Genomic DNA, 22144 nt, shown 5'->3' with positions numbered 1-22144 from the left:
CTGTAGTGTAGGAGGTGACGTGGGTTGTTGTACATAACTTTTAGCCTTTTCTACATAGGGTGGCACGCTGGTTAGCAATAAATAATGCCATGGTGCCACAGTGGTTAGAATTACTGCCAATGTTCCCGCAGATTATCCGATGCTGCGTTGTACAGCGCAGCTCGGATAAGTAATGCATGCAGGGGGCGTGATGCCTCCTGTGCATTACCATAATGGCAAGGACGGAATTGCAAAGCTGCTTGTGTGCACCTTTTGCAATTCTGTCCTAAACTGAATCAGGCCCTAGGTGCATGTAGACAGGACAGGACTGTGGGTGGGGCATGTGCTAATGGGCAGCTGCCTACTTGACATAATGCATGGGCGAGGATAAGAGCAGAGTAAATATATCTGTTATAATAATTCAATAATGGTAGATAACATAACTGCGCTGACACCTTAGAGATGCACTGACCAGAATGTGTTTATCATTTCATAGTTCCATAAGCTGAGGAAATCGCTGGAGGTGTCTGTGCCGACCCTACGATCCTTTCAGCTACAGGTAATTGCTTCAGGACGCAGGTGGCAGGCGTTTAATGTTGGGACAGCTGGTCTACATCAATAACATGGGAAAAACCATTGAAATAGTAGCCATTTACACTGGGACGATCTCCTCTACAGGCTAGAACATACATATACCACTGAGGCACAACATATGTCATTCACATGAACTCCTGATGTGATATATAGAAAGGAGCTCTTCTATACAGTAGACGCTGGAGTAGGCTACGCAGAAGGTCATACTAATGACTGTACATATAGCATAGGGTACATATAAATACTACACAGGGCCGTCGAGAGCTGAAATATGCACTGGTACTGGCAGGGCCGGCTCTTGGGGTGTTTGACCACTCCAGTGCGGTCGAACAGTGGCGCCACCCCATAGAGGGCGCACCCATCCCCAACATCCCGATTTCAGCGGGACAGCATTGTCCTGCTGTTCCACTCGTGGACCGAAGTGGTCTGATCAGGAGGTTAGGTACCCCCACCGCCGCAGCGCTGCCGAACCCCGGAGCCTGAATGGATGCTGCGCGCATGCGTGCGACATCCATTCAGTGGCGGTAGAGGGCTGGGAAAGCCCAGCTAGTGACTAAGTGCTGGGCTCCTCCCAGCCTGACGTTACACGGGAGGCATGCCATGTGGTCACGCCCCCCAAATAACATCACATAGGGGGTTTGGCCTATGGCAATTAGGCCACACACCCAGGCGACCATCATCCGGAAGGCACAGGGCGGAGCTACTCCTGGAGCCGGCTCTGGGTACTGGAGAGGGGGTAGAGGCGTAACCACATAGGGAAGGCAAAAAAATTAGCAAACTTACATTTGTCCCCCTTAGCAGCGCTGCAGAAAGCAGCAATGCCCCCTCAGTAGCTGACACGGGCCCTCCAACAAGCCCGGGTAATTAGTACCCACATCCCTGATATTACAGAGAGTACACATTGGAGCTGATATAGAGGTGAATGCACGCCTCTGTGCAGAGCATATCTTCATTTTTGTTTCACACTGCACATGCTCCAAAAATGGGTGTTGCAGAGTCATGAACATTCTGATCACGTCTACACATAACGACCAGAGTGGAATTAGGTTGTAACATGGGGCTTTATCATAATAATTAGTAGTTAATCAGGTGCATGCACAGATGTGAGCAACTCTACATACGGGTGAATATGTGCATTACTTTCTGTACATCCTGTTTTCTTCCAACACTGCATCAGTCACCTTGATGTTTTATATATACCATATACATTACTGTTACAGTATATACATTGACCTTACATAGGGAACATATACATTTTACACTGTGTACACACTGATCTAACCCTGGAGTCCACGATGATATAAGATAGGAACCTGCATTGATATTACATAGGCGGATATACATACACATTGCGGTTAGGCAGTGCTGGGTATTACAGTGTATGACTGTTGTTCCTCCGTTGTTTTGTGTAGGGTGAACCCGGCCTTTCTCTGCAGTGGGACAGAGAGTACCGGGAACGGATGCAAGATGTCGCAGACTCCCATGAACGACACCTGGCAGATATCCAGGCACGAAACCAGGCCTTGGAAATGCAGAGAGAGGGTTAGTGCTGGCCTTTTATTTACATTGCACACAAACAGCCCGATTGCTGCAATGACGGTCTCTGACTAGCTTCGTTATCTTAGGGTTATACAACTGGAAATTACTGCAAACTATATAAATAACTGTCCTGTGTCTATGATTTTATTCCATCACGGTGTGAACAAATATTTCCAGGAAACGTGTATTTTATTGTTTCTGCTGCAGAAATCCGCCAGCGCCTGTCAGACGTCACCAGCATCGGCAGCTCCACCAGTCACATTGAACAGATGCTTCTGGAGTTAAAGGCCCAGGAAGAGAAGAATCAGTTGGCTCTGGATGCTCTGAGAGACCAGGTTGGCCTCATCCAGTCCGAGAACAGGTAACGTTGTGGGCATGGCGGTGAATGGGGACTCGCTGGCAGTGTGATCTCTGCCTGGACTTTATGATCCATGGAATGTTGTTGTGCAAACTTTTGTACATGATATAGGGACTCGTTTATCAACGAGTTTTATCATACGCAACAAGTGATAATACTCGTTGCGTATGATAATATATGCTGCTCAAGCCAATCAGCTCCCAACTGTCATTATTCAAACAGATGACAGAAGCTGATTGGCTGGAGCACAATTATTATGCCCAACAAATATTACCACTCGTTGGCATATGATAAAACTCATTGATAAATGAGCCCTAAGCCTTGGATGGAGATTAAGTGCCAGCCAGACCAGCTCAGCAGCCTGTGACATTGCAGTTAGGAGCTGATTGGCTGGTACTTTATCTCCGTTCACTTTTATCCCCATCCAAGGCTTAGTAAATAGACCACTAAGTACCAGTTATGCATTTCCTGCCTGAGTGGTGTCAAATATCCTTATAAACCCACCTTAAACACCATTGTAGCTTATGAGAGTTAACGTGCCTCCTTCACCCACAAGTAGTGGAAGCGGCCGTTTTGTTGTCTGCACTAACATTATTCAAATGCAGCCAATCAATACACCAGGAACTAGTGACATCACTGAGGCGTTATTCTCATAACTATTGGTCCGGCCCCCAAACAAATGTCTGTGTGTGATATTATTGTACTGTGATGATGTCACTAACTGTAATGCTATAATCTACAGTGGATTGATAGTTCTCTTGTATGTCGGTGAAGTGATTACTGTTATTATCCCCTTTAGGGCCAAAACAGAGAGAATAGATAGGGAGCGTCCATCCAGCACCACAGTGACTAAGGAGAAAGCTCCTGTGACCTTCATCCCCTTCTCGCTCCATGGGAGCCGGCTCTCATCTGAGATCAGGTAGCGGAACTTCTGTACACCTAGTACTTATCCTTCATCTTTACCCTCTGTTTATATGACACACATCTATTATAAATATTGTGTTTATAGCTGGTATCTATTTTATCTTTCTCCTTATATAAACTGTGCGGGCATAAATCACTGTACACATGGGGGGGGGGGGGGGGGAATTGTTCTAATTCAGCACAAATAGGTTCTAAACTAAAAGATCAGTCTATTATGTAATTCTAATGGGAGTTCTCTCTAATCCCAAGGCTGCACTTTCTTCTTTATTCTTATGGCACTGACGTCACTTATACCCCTTTTCCACCAAATTTATAACCCAGATTATTGCTGGGGCCGCTGATGAATGCTTCTCGATGCCTTCACTCTATGCAGTGGCCGCACCCGGGTGTCACCCGCCGAGTGGTGACACCAAGGTGCAGAGTCCCCCTCAGTGACAGGAGCCGGGTGCTGCACTGTAGAATTACGTGCAGCACTCGGCTCCTGACACAGTGAGGGAGCCGGCACTTCAGACAGGCTGGTCCCCGGGGCAAGCCCGCACCCCCGGTGTGACAAAAATGGGGCTCGGACCGTGAGGCCACGCTCCCTGCTCCCCGGCGAGAACCCAGCCATCACTACTCCCCGCACCGGGTGTCAGATAGGGACGCCATTGGCTCTATGATCTACATTCTTCTATTTGCTGCAATGCTCATTGTCAATATCAAAAATATGCTGGACGATATCAGATATTGACGTTGCGTACGAGCCCTCGCAGCCAAAAATTGCGCCCTTCTCCTCCTGAAATAACTAGGCAGCACAGTGTAAGCAGCTACGTCAAACAGCAGTAATCCGCAAAAACTCAGGAACTCCGGGCTACACCGTGGTTACTCGTCGGCCATGATTAATGCTATTCAGTGAGCAGACACCATCCTCTTTTTATGATCATCTTTTTGAGCCTGGAAAACGTCCATTTCTAATGACGCACACAAGTTTTCCAGGGCAGACATGGGTTCAGTGTGAATGGGGTCTACCCGGGTTCAAGGTGCAGTGTGAAAGGGTCTGATCCGGCTGTGACACAGGTTGGAACCATGGGGCTGATTCAGACCCGCTCGCAAGCGGGACGATGTTTGCCCCCTGCGCATGCGCCGCCTCCGGCGTGCGCGAGACACGGCCAGCGACAGGTGCTCCGTCGCTACGGGTCTCGCACCAAAACGGGGCGGCTGTCGATTGTGATTGACAGCTCGCCCCGTTTTGGAGGCAGGCAGGGGGGGTGGCTACACAAACGGAGGCGTTCCCGAAGGAACGCCTGCCGTTTGTGGGAGGCACCACTGACATCACCAATGATGTCAGTGGTGAGCTTCCGGCTCTATTTAGAGCAGGAAGCTCACTGGGGCTTGCGGGAATGAGACCCTACCACAAGGGTCTCGTCGCAAGCCCCGATCATTGCGACCATCACCTGGCCACTTGCAAAAGCTGTGGGTGGTCACCCACAGCTTAGCGAGCGGCCAGGAGGCCGGCCCCATAATTTTTTTAAATTTTTTTTTAAACGCCCTGATTCAGAGCGAGTGCTCTGAAAGAGCGTCCGGCTCTGAATCAGGGCCCGTATTCGAAAATCTCTGTCGAACCTAACATTTTGGTGGTAAAGGGGTAGTATTCATTGGGGAACAGCCATTGTCATGTTTCAGTAACTTTTCCTGTGGTTGCCCTTTCTGTGCCCAGTGCTCTGCAGCTGGCATATGTCCAAAGCGGAGGGAGTGACCCGGCTGTCCTGGCACAGATGAGGGACCTGCAGGCCGAGGTTTTAGCGTTTGAAGAGATGTCCCACAAACAGGATCGGAGGGAGAAGAAAAAGAAGCGTACGTATAAAGGTGACCTATGTCTATAAAAATTAATCCTTATATAAACTAAACCTCATTGTCATATTGACGTTGCCCTACTGCTGATCCGTGTAACCTGTATACAGGTGGTGTGTCCAATGTTATTCCCGAGGTGTATTTGTAATTAGTGAAATACCACTTCAATAGACAGACCCTTCCTCCCTCAACTGAGACCTCCACTCCTGGCTCCTGTTGCTTAATTCTCTAAGCTTTTACCATAATATTATTCTTGTATTGTACTTTTGTTTTCTATTTAGGGTTTTTGCACACATATTTTTATACTACTGAAAGACGCATGTTAAGCCACATTTTTCTGATTTATTAATTATACGTTTTAGAATAAAGAGTACTGGTTTTGTTTTGTATTTTTATTTTATTTTTTTTAATGTATAGTAGGTTTTGACATGCTTTTTTCCTAGATTTATTACACCTGTGATATCCTATATAATTGTAGCTACTGACCCCAAAATCTGAAGGTGACCATGCATTTTTACATTCTGTTACTGAATTTGGAATTCGCCTATAAGAGCTGCAGCAGCAGCGCCACCTAGAGGATAATCGGCGGAAAATATTTGCATCTACCTTTTAGTGAAAGAAAATAATTTTTGCTTAAGCAATAACACCATTCAGTACCTGCGCAGATCTGCCGTAGTGTTTTTATTTTGTTTTTTCTACTTCAGGGTCCATAGGGGTCCACAGGGTGACCTTGGGGTATAGCTGGATCCTGGATCCTCGGGCACCACGGAGTTAAAGCTTTCAGCTGCTCCCAGGATGCTCTTGGGTCCAACCTCCCCTATACCCCGCCCCCGAGCCACAGGCACCTCAGTTTAAGATGGTGCCCGGCCGGAGTCGGGTCACCCTGCGGGGGGGGCTGCAGGAGCAGCCAACTAAAGCTTTTTATTGTAACTTTAATTTTTTTACTATAGTTTTTTTCTCCAGAGCGGCAGCGATGGGCTGTCTGTACAGACGCCCACGCTGCCGCTCCTTCTCCCTGCTGGCGCTGCGACGCCAGCACTGAACTGGGGATCGCGGCGGGGGAAGCCAGAGTCTGTACTAGCCAGACTCTGGCTTCCCCCGGGACTGCTGCCGGAAGACGCCGGGGAGATTAAGGTAAGCCGCGCACCGCTGATTAGCGGCGGTGCGCGGGTTCCTTGTAAATGCAGTCCCATGCCCCCGGTCTAGGGGACAGACCGGGGGCGCTAGCGGTGGCGGAGGCATACCCCGCCAGACCACTAGACCACCAGGGTAAGTTATGCGGCAAGCGGGATGCCGGCAACCCGGGGGTTAAATATGCTAGCCAGGGGAGGAAGCCTTCCCTGTCTAGCGGCTCCTCCCCTCAGCTCCGCGCGCCTTTCAGCACGGAGTCTGGCGTCGCTGAGCTGCAGATACTCGGGCCACTCCTCCTCTGAGGTCTCCAGCGGCCATTTTCTTACTGGCAGCGCAGATCTTCAGGGAGCACGCAGACCGGTCCCCCTGTGTACCTCTCCCCCAACAAGGACAGTGTACACAGCACTATAGCCCTCCCAGACACTGAATCTGGGAGGTTGATTGTAGTGGAAAGGTGCAGTGAGTATATCTTCCTGCATGGTATGTGACTTTTGCTAGTGCTGCCTGTCTGTGTCTTTTTTCTACTTACTGTCAGCCTATACCTATCCCTTTCCTTCTCCTACAAGCCCTACAGGTGTGCGGGGGAAGGGTGTTTCTACAGACCTCGCCTATATAAATCACGTATTTGTGAGGTCCGTCACATACAGTTGTGTGCTACACAGTACCATATTGTGGGCTGTTGTTCAGCACACTGGTGAGTGCGCACGTTTTCTTCCTAAGTCATGTCTGAGGAGGAGATTGAGCACTCCGGGGCTCCGGTATTGTTCTCCTGCAGGCGCTGTTCTGCAGGAGTGGATAGGGAGAATTTGTCACAGGACGGCCTGTGCGGACGGTGCCAGGCGCTCCCTGGTATGTCTAAACCTCCCATGTCGCAGGAGCCACCATGGGCGATGTTTTCCCAGGTGCTGGTGTCCATTGCGGACCGTCTGTCGGTCCCGACTGCCGCCCCTACTAGGGCGTTGCCCCTGCCTGCCATCCCCCATTCCCCGGGTGTCCCACAATTATTGCAGACTCCCCCAGGGTCTCAGCCTGTTGGTCCCTATGCGGGGTTGCCAATGTATATTCAGTCCACCCCTGTGGCACAGCAGGCTGTGGTGCCGTTTCAGGCTCCTGTGGCAGCTCCTCCACCCTGGGTGGATGCGCTTTCCCACACTGTCCAAGATTTGGCGGCAGCATCTTCGGCTTTTCAGTCGATGTTGCGCAGTGACGTGCCCTCCAGGGCGTCTAAACGCTCAGTCATGGCGCAGGCTGCGCATCTTTCGGATTCTGAGGGGTCCTCGGATGATGGTGAGGTGCAGGATGACTCAGCCTCAGATGCCTCAGTCCAGGAGGTAGACACTAAGTCTTCCATCAATGTGCGGGCTCTGGTTAAGGCGGTGCGGGCCATTCTTCTGATTGAGGATGAGGCACCTGCTCCCAAGTCGAGGTATCCTAGTTTTAAAAAGGCTAAGGTTACTTCTGCAGCGTTCCCCTTGTCTGTTCAGTTGACTGATCACATGGCGGTGGCCTGGCAGACACCCAGTAAGCGTTTCCTGCCACAGAAACGCTTGGCGTCCAATTATCCATTCCCGGAAGCGCATTGTAAGAAATTGGAAACTCCGCCTGCAGTCGATTCCCATGTAACACGCCTCATCAGGAGTGCTACTTTGCCATTGCCGTCTATATCCCCGCTGAAGGATCCTACGGACAGGAAGGTGGAGACTTGTCTAAAGTCTATTTATTCTCTCTCAGGGGATGTAGCCCGGCCGTCCATGGCCATCTCCTGGGTGGCCAAGGCCATTGAGGGGTGGGCCAACGCCTTGGAGGACACGTTTACGGATGAAGCTCCGGACGTCCAGAGGGCGTTGTTAGGACAGATGAGAGATGCCGCCTCCTACATTGGAGAAGCATCGTTGGATGCTAGCCTGTTGACCTCTAGGGTTTCGGCGGCAGCAGTGTCTGCTCGTAGATCCTTGTGGTTGCGGTCTTGGAGAGCAGACGCGGATTCAAAGAAAGGCTTGGAGGCCTTACCTTTTAATGGAGAATTACTATTTGGTCCGGACCTGGACAAAATAGTAGATACCCTGGCAAAATCCAAGTCAGCCTTCCTCCCTTCAGCTACTACACCTGCTAAGGTCCGGAGCTCGGCCTTTCGTTCCTTTCGGGTTCAGGGCAAGGCAAAGGGTCAGTCCTTCCCGAGGCAGTCCGCACCCAAGACCGCCTCAAAGCCAAAGAAGCAAGCCTGGAGTGCTAGGCGCCCTTCTTCCAAGCAAGAAGATAAGCCTTCTGCGTGATGGGACGGGCCTCCCTCTGGGGGACCCCAGAGTGGGAGGCCGACTTCTTCAATTCGCCCAGTGCTGGCACAATACCACCACGGATGCCTGGGTGCGAGAAGTGGTCTCCCAGGGGTACGCCCTGTCTTTTCGGCACAGGCCGCCTGGCCAGTTTTTTTGCACAAGTCCTTCTCAGGACAAAACCAAGGCCTTGCAGGTTCAGGAAGCCATAGAGGCCTTGCTGATGGCGGGGGTCATTATACCCGTGCCACAGTCTCAACGTGGGATGGGGTATTACTCTACGCTGTTTCTGGTGCAGAAACCCAATGGCTCTCATCGCCCCATTCTCAATTTGAAGTCCCTGAACAGGTTTCTCAGGGTTCCCAAATTCAGGATGGAAACTTTGCGTTCCATCATTCTGGCGATGGAACCAGGGGACTATATGGTCTCCCTGGATATCCAGGACGCCTACCTCCATGTGCCTATAGCAACATCGCACCAACGGTTTCTGCGGTTTGCTATTCTCCACTACCAATTCAGGGCTCTACCCTTTGGTCTCTCCACGGCACCAAGGGTATTTACCAAGGTGATGGCGGTCATGGCGGCTCATCTTTGGAGCCAGGGAATACGGTTGCTACCGTATCTAGACTACCTCCTCTTGCTGGCAAGCTCCCCGGAGGTACTGATCCAGCATCTCCACCTGACGGTCGCTTGTCTACAGGCGCACGGCTGGTTGATCAACTGGAAGAAGTCCTCCCTCATCCCATCACAGCGGATGGACTCTCGTCAGTAACGGATTTTTCTGACTCCAGAGAAGGTCTCCTCCTTACAGCTGCGGATTCACAGTTGTCTGAGCAGTGGCAGAGTGTCGGTGCACTCAGCGATGAGAGTTTTGGGGTCCATGGTGTCGGCAATCGACATGGTGGAGTTTGCCCAGTTCCATTCCAGGCCCCTGCAGGGGCTGATTCTTTCGGAATGGAACGGATTGCCACACAGAATCCGCTCTCAGATGCTGGTGTTGTCCTCGGAGGTGCGTCTGTCCCTAGCCTGGTGGCTGCAGACGGCTCATCTCCTAGAGGGGCGCCCCTTTTGGATCCCGGAATGGGTTCTGCTCACGACAGATGCCAGTCTCCAGGGTTGGGGGGCGGTGACAGGCTCCTTGTCACTTCAGGGTCGTTGGTCGGCGGAGGAAGCGCTTCTTCCCATCAACATCCTGGAACTGCGGGCAGTATACAGAGCCCTGCAGTTGTCCGGCACCGCTCTTCACGGAAGGGCCATTCAGGTGCAGTCAGACAACGCCACCACGGTGGCGTACATCAATCACCAGGGAGGGACTCGCAGTCGAGCTGCGATGTCGGAGGTGTCCCACGTCCTGGCTTGGGCGGAGCGCTATCTTCCAGCTTTCTCTGCAGTTTTCATCCCAGGAGTCCTCAATTGGGAGGCAGACTTCCTCAGCCGTTACGACGTGCATCCCGGGGAATGGTCGCTTCATCCAGAGGTATTCCAACTACTCGTGGACAAGTGGGGGCTGCCAGAGCTGGACCTGATGGCGTCCCGTCACAATCACAGCCTGTGTACAGGTCAAGGACAAGGGACGCAGGCGCAAGTCTGATAGACGCGCTGTCGGTGAAATGGCTGTTTCAACTGGCTTACTTCTCTCCGATATCTCTGCTGCCTCGGGTCCTGCGCAAGTTCAAACAGGACGGAGGCACACTGATCCTGGTGGCCCCAGCGTGGCCCAGAAGGCCGTGGTACTCCGATCTGCAGAGCCTGTCCATCGATGCTCCGTACCTCCTACCTCAACGGCGGGACCTGTTGTCTCAGGGGCCCTGTCTTCACCCGGATCTGGGTCGACTATCTTTGACGGCGTGGCTCTTGAGACAGCCGTCCTGAGGTCTCGGGGCTTTTCTAGCTCCGTTATTACCACCATGCTGAGGGCGCGCAAGCCTGCTTCCGCGAGGATCTATCACCGAGTGTGGCACACTTACTTTCAGTGGTGCGAGGCCAGAAACTATGATCCCCAGGTGTTCCGGGTTTCGCGTATTCTGGCTTTCCTTCAGTCGGGTTTGGACTTAGGATTACGTCTTTCTTCGCTGAAGGTGCACGTGTCTGCTCTGTCGGTGTGGTTCCAGCGCAGGATCGCTGCTATGCCGGACGTACACACCTTTTTCCAGGGAGTTTTGAGAATCCAGCCTCCCTTGGTGCCACCTGTGGCCCCGTGGGATTTGGCGGTGGTTCTTCGGGTCTTACAGGGTCCGCCTTTTGAGCCCTTGGAGTCAGTGGAGCTCAAGTGGCTAACTTTTAAAACTGTTTTCCTCTTGGCAATTGCTTCTGCCAGGAGGGTTTCAGATTTGGGGGCGCTTTCTTGTCGTCCCCCTTTTCTGATTTTTCATCAGGACAGAGCGGTGCTTCGCACTCGTCCTGAGTTCCTGCCTAAGGTGGTTTCCAGGTTCCACATTAATCAGGAAATTGTTGTACCAGCCTTTCAGTCGCCTGATCTTTCGGCTGGGGAGGCTTCCTTAGACGTTGTCCGTGCACTCCAGGTTTATGTGGACCGGACTAGTTCTGTGAGGAAGTCGGATTCTTTGTTTATCCTCTTTGGTTTTCACAAGAGGGGTTGGCCTGCCAACAAACAGACTCTAGCCCGTTGGCTTCGTTCTGTTATTATTGAGGCTTATATGCAGGAGGGTTTACCTGTTCCAGCCTCTGTTAAGGCTCATTCCACTCGGTCTGTGGGCCCTTCTTGGGCTGCTAGCCGTGGCGCCTCTGCTGTTCAGCTCTGTAAGGCGGCCACCTGGTCTTCCATTCAGACCTTTTTGAGGTTCTATGCGTTTGACACCTTTGCCTCTCAGGATGCATCCTTTGGGCGCCGGGTTCTCCTCAGCACAGGAGCGTCCCCGCCCTTAGTTGGACTGCTTTGGGACATCCCCAAGGTCACCCTGTGGACCCCTATGGACCCTGGAGTAGAAAACAAGAGATATGGTAAGAACTTACCTTTGTTATCTCTGTTTCTACGAAGTCCATAGGGTCCACAGGGCACCCGCCCTGACGCACCTGGCTTCATATGGGGCTCTGTGACTGGTCACCGGTTTTCCGTCTCCCATTTCTGTGAGTATGGTTCTTGTGTGTTCCAGTCTTCCTTCTCTCTGTTTCGTCTCCTCCTCCGGCCTGGGCTGCTTACCAACTGAGGTGCCTGTGGCTCGGGGGCGGGGTATAGGGGAGGTTGGACCCAAGTGCATCCTGGGAGCAGCTGAAAGCTTTAACTCCGTGGTGCCCGAGGATCCAGGATCCAGCTATACCCCAAGGTCACCCTGTGGACCCTATGGACTTCGTAGAAACAGAGATAACAAAGGTAAGTTCTTACCATATCTCTTGTTATTAAGCATAGAAGACTAGTATATACAGGTTTACGTCTGGAAACTTTGGCGAAGGTGTCTGTTGGACACTTCAGATATTCCCCGGTTGTTATGCGATTTTCTGCTACCTCCCTATAAACTGTTCTTAATAACGCTCTGAGTTTAGTTATGATTTGTATGCCTATTAACTTTGTTGTGTTTACAGGACATGACGGCACACCACGGGTTCTAGATGTGGAACTGATGGCGGTGGAGATGGAGAATCAGCGTCTAGAGGAGGAAATCTTTAACTTGAAGCTGCAGCGGAATAGGAAAAAGACAGATCACGGTAAATCCAATGTAATTACTGTTAATCGCACAATATGCCCATATACAGCCCCGTTGTACAGACTGCAGAAATCGCAGGGAAACTACTTGTGTTTAAACGAACCAGAAGTGAATGCATGCACCAATTAGCTTTATGTTCCGCAAACCCAAGCACTGTAGCTCATTTTATGCAAGGACCTATGCGCTTTAATGTATTCTATGTCATGTTTCTTAAGCTGGGTCCACACTGGAGCGATGTCTGGCCGTTTTGTAACGACAAATCGCCTACATCGCTCCGTGTGTGGGTTCAATATCCGGGTGCCCGCGGTCGCTAGCGACCGTCGTCCAGTTTGATTTGCTGCAAATCGAACATGACGATATCGCATGCAACCTAATGTTTGTTGATGAAGGACGGAACAATATATCGTTCCGACCTTCTAGTGTGTACACTCAATCCCCGCTCAAGGCAAATTGTCAGGAAAGCCGAAACGACTGCCAGTCGCTCCAATGTGTACCTACCTTAACTCTCTTCTCAGAGACAGGGGAACTGGGGGATAGATTGCTGTAAAGTGAGATGCAATGATATTGTTAACAAATTATCCTGTTCAAAGTAAAAATGCTACATGTCTTTTTGTGTTCTCAAGAACAGTGTAATGGTTTTCAGTGGTAAGAATAAAGGGGAATATAGTAAAGTGCAGTCAACAGGGGAGTTCTTGCTTGTTGCTACAGTCCCTTTAGGATAATGTTGCCCTGCGGTATTGACACTGGTGGAATAATTGCAGATATCTTTTGCTGGAAAGACACAGTATGAAAGAATACTGAATGTACAATGCCAGATAGAATGCTCCCTAAATGTACATTCCTCCCTTATTTGGGGAAGCTGCTGGCGTGTGCTGCTTATGTCATGTATGTGTACAGCCATGATCACACGTTGGTTGTAGAATCCCCATACTGACCTGCTGATACAGGGTTCCTGCTAGTGATCTCACACTGTATATCAGTGACAGCTACAGACTAATGGGGTTCTCCCCCCCCCCCCCCTCCCTGCACCTCCCTGCTGCATCTAACAGTGAAATTCGATACAAAGGGGATCAAATAAAGTAACGTTTATGGCCCTTAGTATGTGGCGAGGATGCAAAGTAAATCTGTCCCTATCTTATTACAGGCCTGCGTCCTCTGCCTGATTATTAACGGACAGCAGGAATATTGTCATGGACAGGACCCCAAACACAAGACGCCTCTTCCCCCAGTAGTATGAAGAACAGTTCCCTGCTATCCGTAGGAGTCTTATTTCGGCACCAGTCTTTATTTTAACCTCTCCGAACATTCAGAGCATAGAACGATTAATATCGGTGTTTTGTCTCCTGCTGTAATTCAGAATTGTTTGTTTTTTAATCTATATATTACACCCAAAAAGGGACCATATATAAGGAAAAGAGATGAGGATTGTGTGCAGTTGTGAGGAAGGGAAATACTAAAATACTATGTGATCCGGATGACAGTCATTTTGTGACCCTTGATAAGTATTTAAGTACAAGTTCCTGTACTTTGCTGAGAGTGTAAAAGCGATATATTGATTATTGCAAGTTATGTCCCCTGTAACTTTCCATTAAAGGGCTCTTCCTGTACTCGACTCCCAGACAGAAATCTGGTGTGCATAGGACAACTACTTCCCTCAACAAATAGAAGGGACACCTTTGTTTAGAAAGAGTAGTGGCTGGAAGGATATCAGTGTAGAGGATATTGGGGGATCATGACACTTTGTAGAGGAAATTGGCGTGTCATACTTTGTCACAGATCTTGGGGTGTCATCACACATTCTAGAGGACATTGGGTTGTTATAAACCAGGGTAGAGGATATTGATGTGTCCTCACACAGTTTTGAGCATATAGGGGTGTAGTGACACACTGTAGAGGTTATTGGGGTGTCATAAACCATTGTAGGGGATATTGGGGTGTCATCACACATTAAGGATATTGGGGTGTCATCACACATCAAAGTGTTTGGTATGTTGTGTTGACTCCCTTGTTTCAGGCATCAGGAAATTTAGTAAGTATTAGGGATTCTGTTTTACAGACTGATATAGGGGTCCCGGTCTCTTGGGTTGTCCTCCCACTTGAAAATGTATTGAGATGTACTTTTGAAATGTTGAATTCTGTGCTTAATGTGGAGTATAATAAATTAAATGTTCAGGCTCTGTAAAAGCCAAATAAATCTTAATTCCTTTTTGATGATACAATGAGCATTAAACCGTGAGGATATAAACTCTCTATATTGTCAGTTACATTCGTTACCTCTCAGTAATTATATTTGAATAAACAGTGGTTGTGATCTTTATCAGATTGTATTATAGTCACTTGTATTGCAATAGATAATCTGGTTCATGAGATCATATTGTCTATGTATATTTACCAGTGTATATTGTGATTTATAAAGCACTGACCTGTTCTGCAGCCTGTACAACATTGGACAATATTAATAAATATGGGTGATAACAAATAATATTAGGTGTGCACAAAATTGCGTGACGTGAGGATGTATTGTGGGTAAAACCACAATTTGCTCAGGAAACAGCCTGAAATATAAATGACTTACAAAATAATTGTAAAAAATAAATCTGTCTTTTTGCAATCTGTCTTATAATACTGTCTGTATGATACTTATCAATAAAAAGTGTGTTTTTTTTTTTTTTTTTTAAACAATGTATTTGCTCAGCGTGAAATGAAGTTAAAAATTAAAAGAGTAAAAAGAAAAATATAGGTGTGTTTAACATCAAGGAGTTTTCCGGGAATTGTTGAATACTTTTTTTTTTTTTTTCTCAATATATACTTTATTGAAGATTTTCACAGTGTATACATATAAAGAAGAAAAAAAAAAAGTATTACAACCTCATACAATAAGATCATTTGGTCACACAAAAGTTAAACCATAAAATACAGAGAGGTGATTAATGCTCAAACTACGTGAAAAAGCATCAAAACAGGTTTTTAAGTTTTATATATAATTATCACAATTAGAAGCATGGACAAATTTTTGTAACTGTCAGGTGATGCAATAATATATTGCTCTTTTAAGCCCAAACAAAAACGAACTTGGCATCAAGTATTCATTGGCACATGAATATATATACCAGTACACCAAAATACTAGAAATAAAACAAATGAAAAGAGAGAACAAAACCTTACCATATGATATACAGTAAAGAAAAAAAACATAAATATAACAATAACAACCAGTGCCTAGCTAAAACCATAAGGCATCCATCCATCCATCAGGTTATTGGATACTCAATTTTTTTTTGTTAGTTGTTTAAAAATAAAAAAATAATAATTTTCTTTTGTTTTAAAACAATATTTGCTCAGCGTGAAATAAAGATAAAAATCAAAAGAGTAAAAAGAGAAATATAGGTGTGTATAAAATCAAGGAGTCTTCCACAGGGAATTGTCTAATTGTAAATTATGGAATACTACTTATATTTAGTATTTTTGCTGTTCCAGTAAAAAGAATAATATTTTTAATCTCAACTCTATGCCAATATTTTATCCTTTCATTTGAGGAATTTCACATCATTGTATAATTGTATTTCTTATATATTCAGGGGAACGGTATTGATATACTGTTAAATAATCTCAGATAGTTTAGTATATCAACACTAATAATATTTTGTTACTAGGAGTCTCTTTTATTACAGCTGTTTCTTTCTTATGTTGCAATTCAACACACAGGAGGTGATTCAGTAGTAGACGGAATTGCAAAGCTGGACGCAAGTAGCTTTGCAATTCCGTCCTTGCCATTATGTTAATGCAGCAGGAGGAGTCACGCCTCCTGCACATATTACTTATGAGCTGCGTCCAAGCATCTGACAGCAGAGTACGCCGGGCAGAACTTTAAGCCAGGGAGACTGTCCTGGGCATTCCACTGGATGGATTTGGACAACATCACATAATAAAATTTAATAACTTGACGATTTAAACCTGGGCAGTGCCGGGTACTTCAGCTAGTTATACTTTTATTCAAGCTCTTGCTGAGCTGCTGTTAATATCACTTGCCGAACTGCGGGGCCGAAACTAGGATCTGTCTCACCCGGGGCAAGACGGTAATTTGGCACCCCCCGCAAAATCATAAGATTGCCTTTTCTGACAATTTTATATCCATCCCTTAAAAATATTAGTTAAGGTTTCTTAAATAAAACCATCAAATGTCCAAATTATTTTATTAAAATAACAAATATCAACAGAACAAACATATTACACATGATGCCACATATTGTAATGCCCTCTACACATGCCACATATTATAATGCCATTTACACATAATGCCCCCCCCTTCCCTGCAGCAGTGGCAATATAGTAATGCCCCCTGCACCACTGCCCCTATAGTAATGCCCTCTTCAGCAGTGCACCTATAGTAATGCCCCCTGAGGTAGTGCCCATATAGTAATGCACCCATAGTAATGCTCCCTGTAGTGCCGCTTACATAGGAAAAAAACAACTAACAATACTTACTTTAAACCCCACTCCTGCGTCCGCCACCTTCCGCTCCGCCCAGCTGCTCCTCGGAACTATGGGAGAGACGTCCTGACGTCTCTCCCATAATGCCCATGGGGGGAGCCAGAAGCTGTTGTTCAGGAAAGAACTCCAGCCTCCGGCAAATGGAGCCTCCCTGCGGTACCGGGCTGAGGTGGCCTGGGGGACACTGGCGGTGGGTGCAGGGGCTATGTGCCCCTAATCCGGCACCCAGTGCACGCGCACCTCCAGCCCCCCCCCCCCTCCCCAGTTTGTAGCCTTGCTTTCTGCTCATGCAGGCTTACAGATTTAGTAAAGTCTTCATAGCCTAGCATTGTCAGTGACTATATTATAGTCAATTAAGGTAGAACAACTGCCATTGCCTTATATATTAATGCCACCATACATAATGATTATATAAGCGAGCACAAAGCGAGCAGTGGACTTACTGACACAGACACTGTCCTTCATTTGCTGTTGAATAGCCAGACAAGGAGATCATAAGTGCAGTTGAATCGTGAGCAGACAAATGTCCAATGATATATTGCAGTACTGACAGCAACTTACATTAAAAAGGCAGCAGACTGTCAGTGATTAACAGTCTGCTGCCATTTGTGGACGCGAAGGGGCAGCGACGGCGTCCGTACCTCGAAACGGAGGCGCAGCGCTGCCGTTATGGGATCATCATCATCGGTTGACAGCAACTTCCTGGCCTGTTTGTTGTATTTGCGGCGGCTGGCTTGTGTGACCCCATGGGTCACTCAAACGGCCAATGTGAACGCAGCTTATCTGATGCTGCATACTTGGACGCAGCTCGGATAAGTAATACGTGCAGGAGGCGTGACTCCTCCTGCTGCATTAACATAAATGCAAGGGCGGAATTGCAAAGCTGTCTGCGTGCGGCTTTGTAATTCCGTCCACTACTGAATTACCCCCTGTGTGTTGATTTGCAACATAAGAAAGAAACCGCTGTGATAAGAGACTCCTAGTAACAACCTATTATAAGTGCTGATATACTGTTAAATAATCTCAGATAGTTTAGTATATCAATACCGTTCCTCTGAATATATAAGAAATAAATTATACTATTATGTGTAATTGCTCAAATGAAAGGATAAAATATTAGCACAGAGTTGAGATGAAAAATATTATTCTTTTTTACTGGAACAGCAACAAATACTAAATATAAGTGATTTTTATCTATTTTTCATGTTGAGAATGAATGTGGCGTGCTCCTTGTAACGTCCAAGGCGGACAATTGGGCGTGTTTGTGCGCACCCGCATATTGGTTAGTTAGGTTATTTCCCAGAAACCACGCGTCTCATAGTATATAGCATTGATACTGTAATACATGCTGCCTCGTGTATATTTATCTATTATAACACTGGCAACAGATTAATTATGTTATTCTAACACAGGCAACAGATTAATGATATTATTATAACACAAGCGCAAATTTTTATATTATTATGATACAGGTAGTAGATTAATAATATCATTATAACACAGGCAATAGACAAATTATATTATTAAAACAGTCAGATGAATTATATTATGATGATGCAGTTAAAAATGTATTCTATAATTCTAATACATGCAGTAGACACATTATATTATTATAGCATCGGCAACAGATGAAATATATAATACCCCTTTTCCACCTAAATTCCGTGTCTGACCCGGAGTTGGAACAAAGTTCCTATCCGGATCAGACCCGGAATTTTGCTGGCGCTGACTCGGGTTATTCCCGAGTCAGCGCCGCTCACACCGCAGTCAGGTCTGCATAGACCCGGCTTTTGCGGAGTGAAAGTGGACGCTTGGAGATGACGTCATCTCCAAGCGCCACTGAAGCCGGACCAGTCGGCCGGCTAGCAGCGCACTCCAGGTCTTCGTGACCCGGAGTGCGCTGTTCCCATAGCAGGGTTTCACGGGCTACGTCCGTGTTAAACCCTGCTAGTTACCTGGGTTGGATTGCCGGGTCACTCGACCCGGCGATCCAACCCTCTGCCCTTTTACACCAGGGAGCTACCCGGGTTAACCCTTCAAAAACCCGGGTTTTAGCTCCGGTGTAAAAGGGGTATTATTGCAATACAGGCAATAGAGGAATAATATTATAATGCAGATAATAGATGAACTATATTATAATAGACAATACATTATTTATGTTATTAGAATACTGGCAATGTAAAGAATTATAATGCAGGCAAGAGATAAATTATATTATTATACCGCAGGCAACAGATAGAATTATATTATTTATAATACAAGACTGTCCTTCTCCACACAGGGGACTCGGAGATCTATGAGATGCAGCGGGAGCACCTCCAGCAGATGGCGCAGCTCCAGGCCGACATGGAGCTTCTCAGACGGGACGTGAGGATGCCACCTCGGGGTGGCCACGGACCCCCACCTTTCCAGCCTCCTCCCATGGCCCCTCCACTCCCACCACCCATGCACCCTTCTAGGCAGCCACCAGGAAGACCCGAGCCTACCATTGCCTTGAGGGGTCTGGTAAGTCTACAATTATTAGGAACAGATGGCCTGATTCAGAGCCGCTCGCTCTGAATCAGGGCGGGCGCTGTTTTTTTTTTTTTTAGTTGTAAAAAAGCCTCCTGGCCGCTCTCATAGCTTGGGAATGCCTCCGTTTGTGAAGCCACCCCCCTGGCCACGCCTACAAAATGGGAGGAGCTGTCGATCAACATCGACAGCCGCCCCTTTTGTAGTGAGCCACGGAGCGAGTGCTTTTTGCGCTCGCTCCGGGGCTCGCGCACACGTGCACTGGGCCACCATCGACCCGTTTGCGAGCGGGTCTGAATCAGGCCTTCACTGTCTAATAAGAATTTCTTAGAGGGTGATGGAGTAATGGAGGCTTTCAATATTTATTATTATATACATAGACACAAATAGACTGCTGTCTACATTCAGTGTAAGCTCCATCTTATCACAAGATATAAAGTTACACATTACACTAATTGCAACACATTATAGGCGCCGGGTTGAGATTTCGGGAACGGGAAAACGTGTACATTCTGGGCCTGTACCAGAGATGTACGTTACTCCGATGTTTGCGGAGTTGAGGAATTATCGGTAAGCTGCACATGCGTTGTCGGTCGGAGCAACTATTTACTCGCAGTGTGATTGACAGTCAGTGAACATTTCTGGGAGGTAACGAGGAACGGCGCCACAGAACGCAGACGTGACGCGACCGTTCTGGGGGCGTCGCACCCTGCGACTGCGATCCCGTACGCAAGGAATATGGCTGTGGTGTCTCCGTTCCCATCGCCATTCTACTGGACCATAGGCTTACTCAGGACTGCGACAATCTATCTACGACAGATGCTGCGTTTTTGAACGCAGATGCTGCGACTTTTCACGCAGCTAACAGGATTTGCAAAGCCGCAGGCGGACGTCTCAGTACAGCTCCCGGCTGCTGCACCATTTGCATATTTTCACACAGCAGATGCGTACAAACTCGCAGCTGCAACGGCATTAGCGTACAGCTCTGATTCAGGCCCCCTGACCTATGTCTTGGGCTCTGTTATCCCACATACGTGTGCCATATCCACATTTCTGTGAAGTTTAGGGACCACGCACGATTTAGTCATATATATAAAAAGATAAAATTGAAAAACATAGTGCAATAGGTACAAACTGGTTGAAAGCAATACTGAAGGGTAAAAATGTATAAACAATGACAAATACTGCGGACACTCTGTTGGTCCTATAATAACCTTAGAAAACAATTTAGTTGTGCTTCCCTGTAGGGCACATTTTGATACATTCTTTTTGTAAATTGTGTTTGTGTAGGGGGTGCTGTGGTATAACTATTTCTGTTGTTTCAGGATTCAATGTGCCCTCAGAGCCCCACAGGAAACCGACATATAATGGAGCCTCTCGACGCTTTGGGACCCGCGCCATACGATCCAGTGTAAGATTTGCGCCCTCTCCACCCAATCAGCATTGTAAACACAGAGGCTGTCTGCTTCTATTAGCCTCTATTCATTTACTTATATGAAATATCTGCATAATCGTCCAGTAGGTAGCCAACTCTGAGCTCACTGTTAACTGCACCATATTAGAAGACTTTCATAAAGCTTGTTGCGTAGGGTACAAGTTCTGTAACTTATAGTAACCAATCGGCTTCTAACTCACTTTTTAGATGGAAGCAAATGTCTGGTTGCTGTGGGTTACAGCACCCATATATAGTATCCCTTGCTGGTAGGTGGACCCCTAGCGTCAGACAATTATGATTGCATTGTTTTAATTTTGTGTTTGTTTCCTTTGTGGTGGCAGAGCTGGGTTTGTCATATTCTACGACTTCATACTGGGGCTAGAGCCAACGTACCAGAAGGTGCGGTTGCTGAGTGGACTGTACAGCAACGGGCACAGAATGGGCCAATCATCTTCCCTCCCTGATTCCCTGTGTGAGATGTGGAATCCTTCCCAGCACCTGGCAAATGCTTCCCGGGGAAACATGTCAATGTTGGGCGCAAAGCAGCCAATACCCAGGTACTGGTCAGATTAATCTGCTGTATTGTACTATACTGATTACACCCCTGCACTGTAACATCTGAGGCCAGGTACTGGTGTGATCAGCCGTCCTGTCCATCTGCTGTATTGTCCTATACTGATTACACCCCTGCACTGTAACATCTGATAACATCAAGGTACTGGTGTGATCAGTAATTCTATTCATCTGCTGTATTATCCTGTACTGATTACACCCCTGCACTGTAGCATCTGAGGCCAGGTACTGGTGTGATCAGCCGTTCTATTAATCTGCTGTATTGTCCTATACTGGTCACACCCCTGCACTGTAACATCTGAGGCCAGGTACTGGTGTGATCAGCCGTCCTATCCATCTGCTGTATTGTCCTGTACTGGTCACACCCCTGCACTGTAACATCTGAGGCCAGGTACTGGTGTGATCAGCTGTTCTATCCATCTGCTGTATTGTCCTGTACTGGTCACACCCCTGCACTGTAACATCTGAGGCCAGGTACTGGTGTGATCAGCCGTTCTATCCATCTGCTGTATTGTCCTGTACCGATTACACCTCTGCACTGTAACATCTGAGGCCAGGTACTGGTGTGATCAGCCGTTCTATCCATCTGCTCTATTGTCCTGTACTGATTACACCCCTGCACTGTAACATCTGAGGCCAGGTACTGGTGTGATCAGCCGTTCTATTCATCTGCTGTATTGTCCTGTACTGGTCACACCCCTGCACTGTAACATCTGAGGCCAGGTACTGGTGTGATCAGCTGTCCTATCCATCTGCTGTATTGTCCTGTACTGATTACACCCCTGCACTGTAACATCTGAGGCCAAACTTCTGCCGTTCTCAATATAATTTTGTTTTTTGACCC

The 22144-nt window shown here is 47.5% G+C and overlaps 1 protein-coding gene across 6 annotated transcripts in view; it reads left to right on the top strand.

The window, feature by feature from the left end:
- The window catches only part of CCDC17 (coiled-coil domain containing 17), an 80284-nt gene that overhangs the window by 5317 nt on the left and 52823 nt on the right, over window positions 1-22144 (top strand). For 3 of the 6 annotated variants that reach the window (XM_088455615.1, XM_088455614.1, XM_088455617.1), the window contains exons 4-12: window positions 476-538; window positions 1986-2115; window positions 2320-2473; window positions 3270-3389; window positions 5091-5227; window positions 12169-12291; window positions 19063-19286; window positions 20618-20703; window positions 21069-21284. In XM_088455615.1, coding sequence (XP_088311741.1) covers window positions 476-538; window positions 1986-2115; window positions 2320-2473; window positions 3270-3389; window positions 5091-5227; window positions 12169-12291; window positions 19063-19286; window positions 20618-20703; window positions 21069-21284 — 1253 coding nt within the window. Of the gene's footprint in view, window positions 1-475; window positions 539-1985; window positions 2116-2319; window positions 2474-3269; window positions 3390-5090; window positions 5240-12168; window positions 12292-19062; window positions 19287-20617; window positions 20704-21068; window positions 21285-22144 lie in introns of all 6 variants that reach the window. The other 3 variants (XM_088455613.1, XM_088455612.1, XM_088455616.1) reach the window with 1 other exon arrangement.

The sequence above is a fragment of the Taudactylus pleione genome, unplaced genomic scaffold (genome assembly GCF_031769625.1).
Source record: "Taudactylus pleione unplaced genomic scaffold, aTauple2 ptg000662l, whole genome shotgun sequence".
NCBI lineage: Eukaryota > Metazoa > Chordata > Amphibia > Anura > Myobatrachidae > Taudactylus > Taudactylus pleione.
Note: the sequence above shows the minus strand (reverse complement) of the source record. Positions and strands in the feature narration are given on the sequence as shown.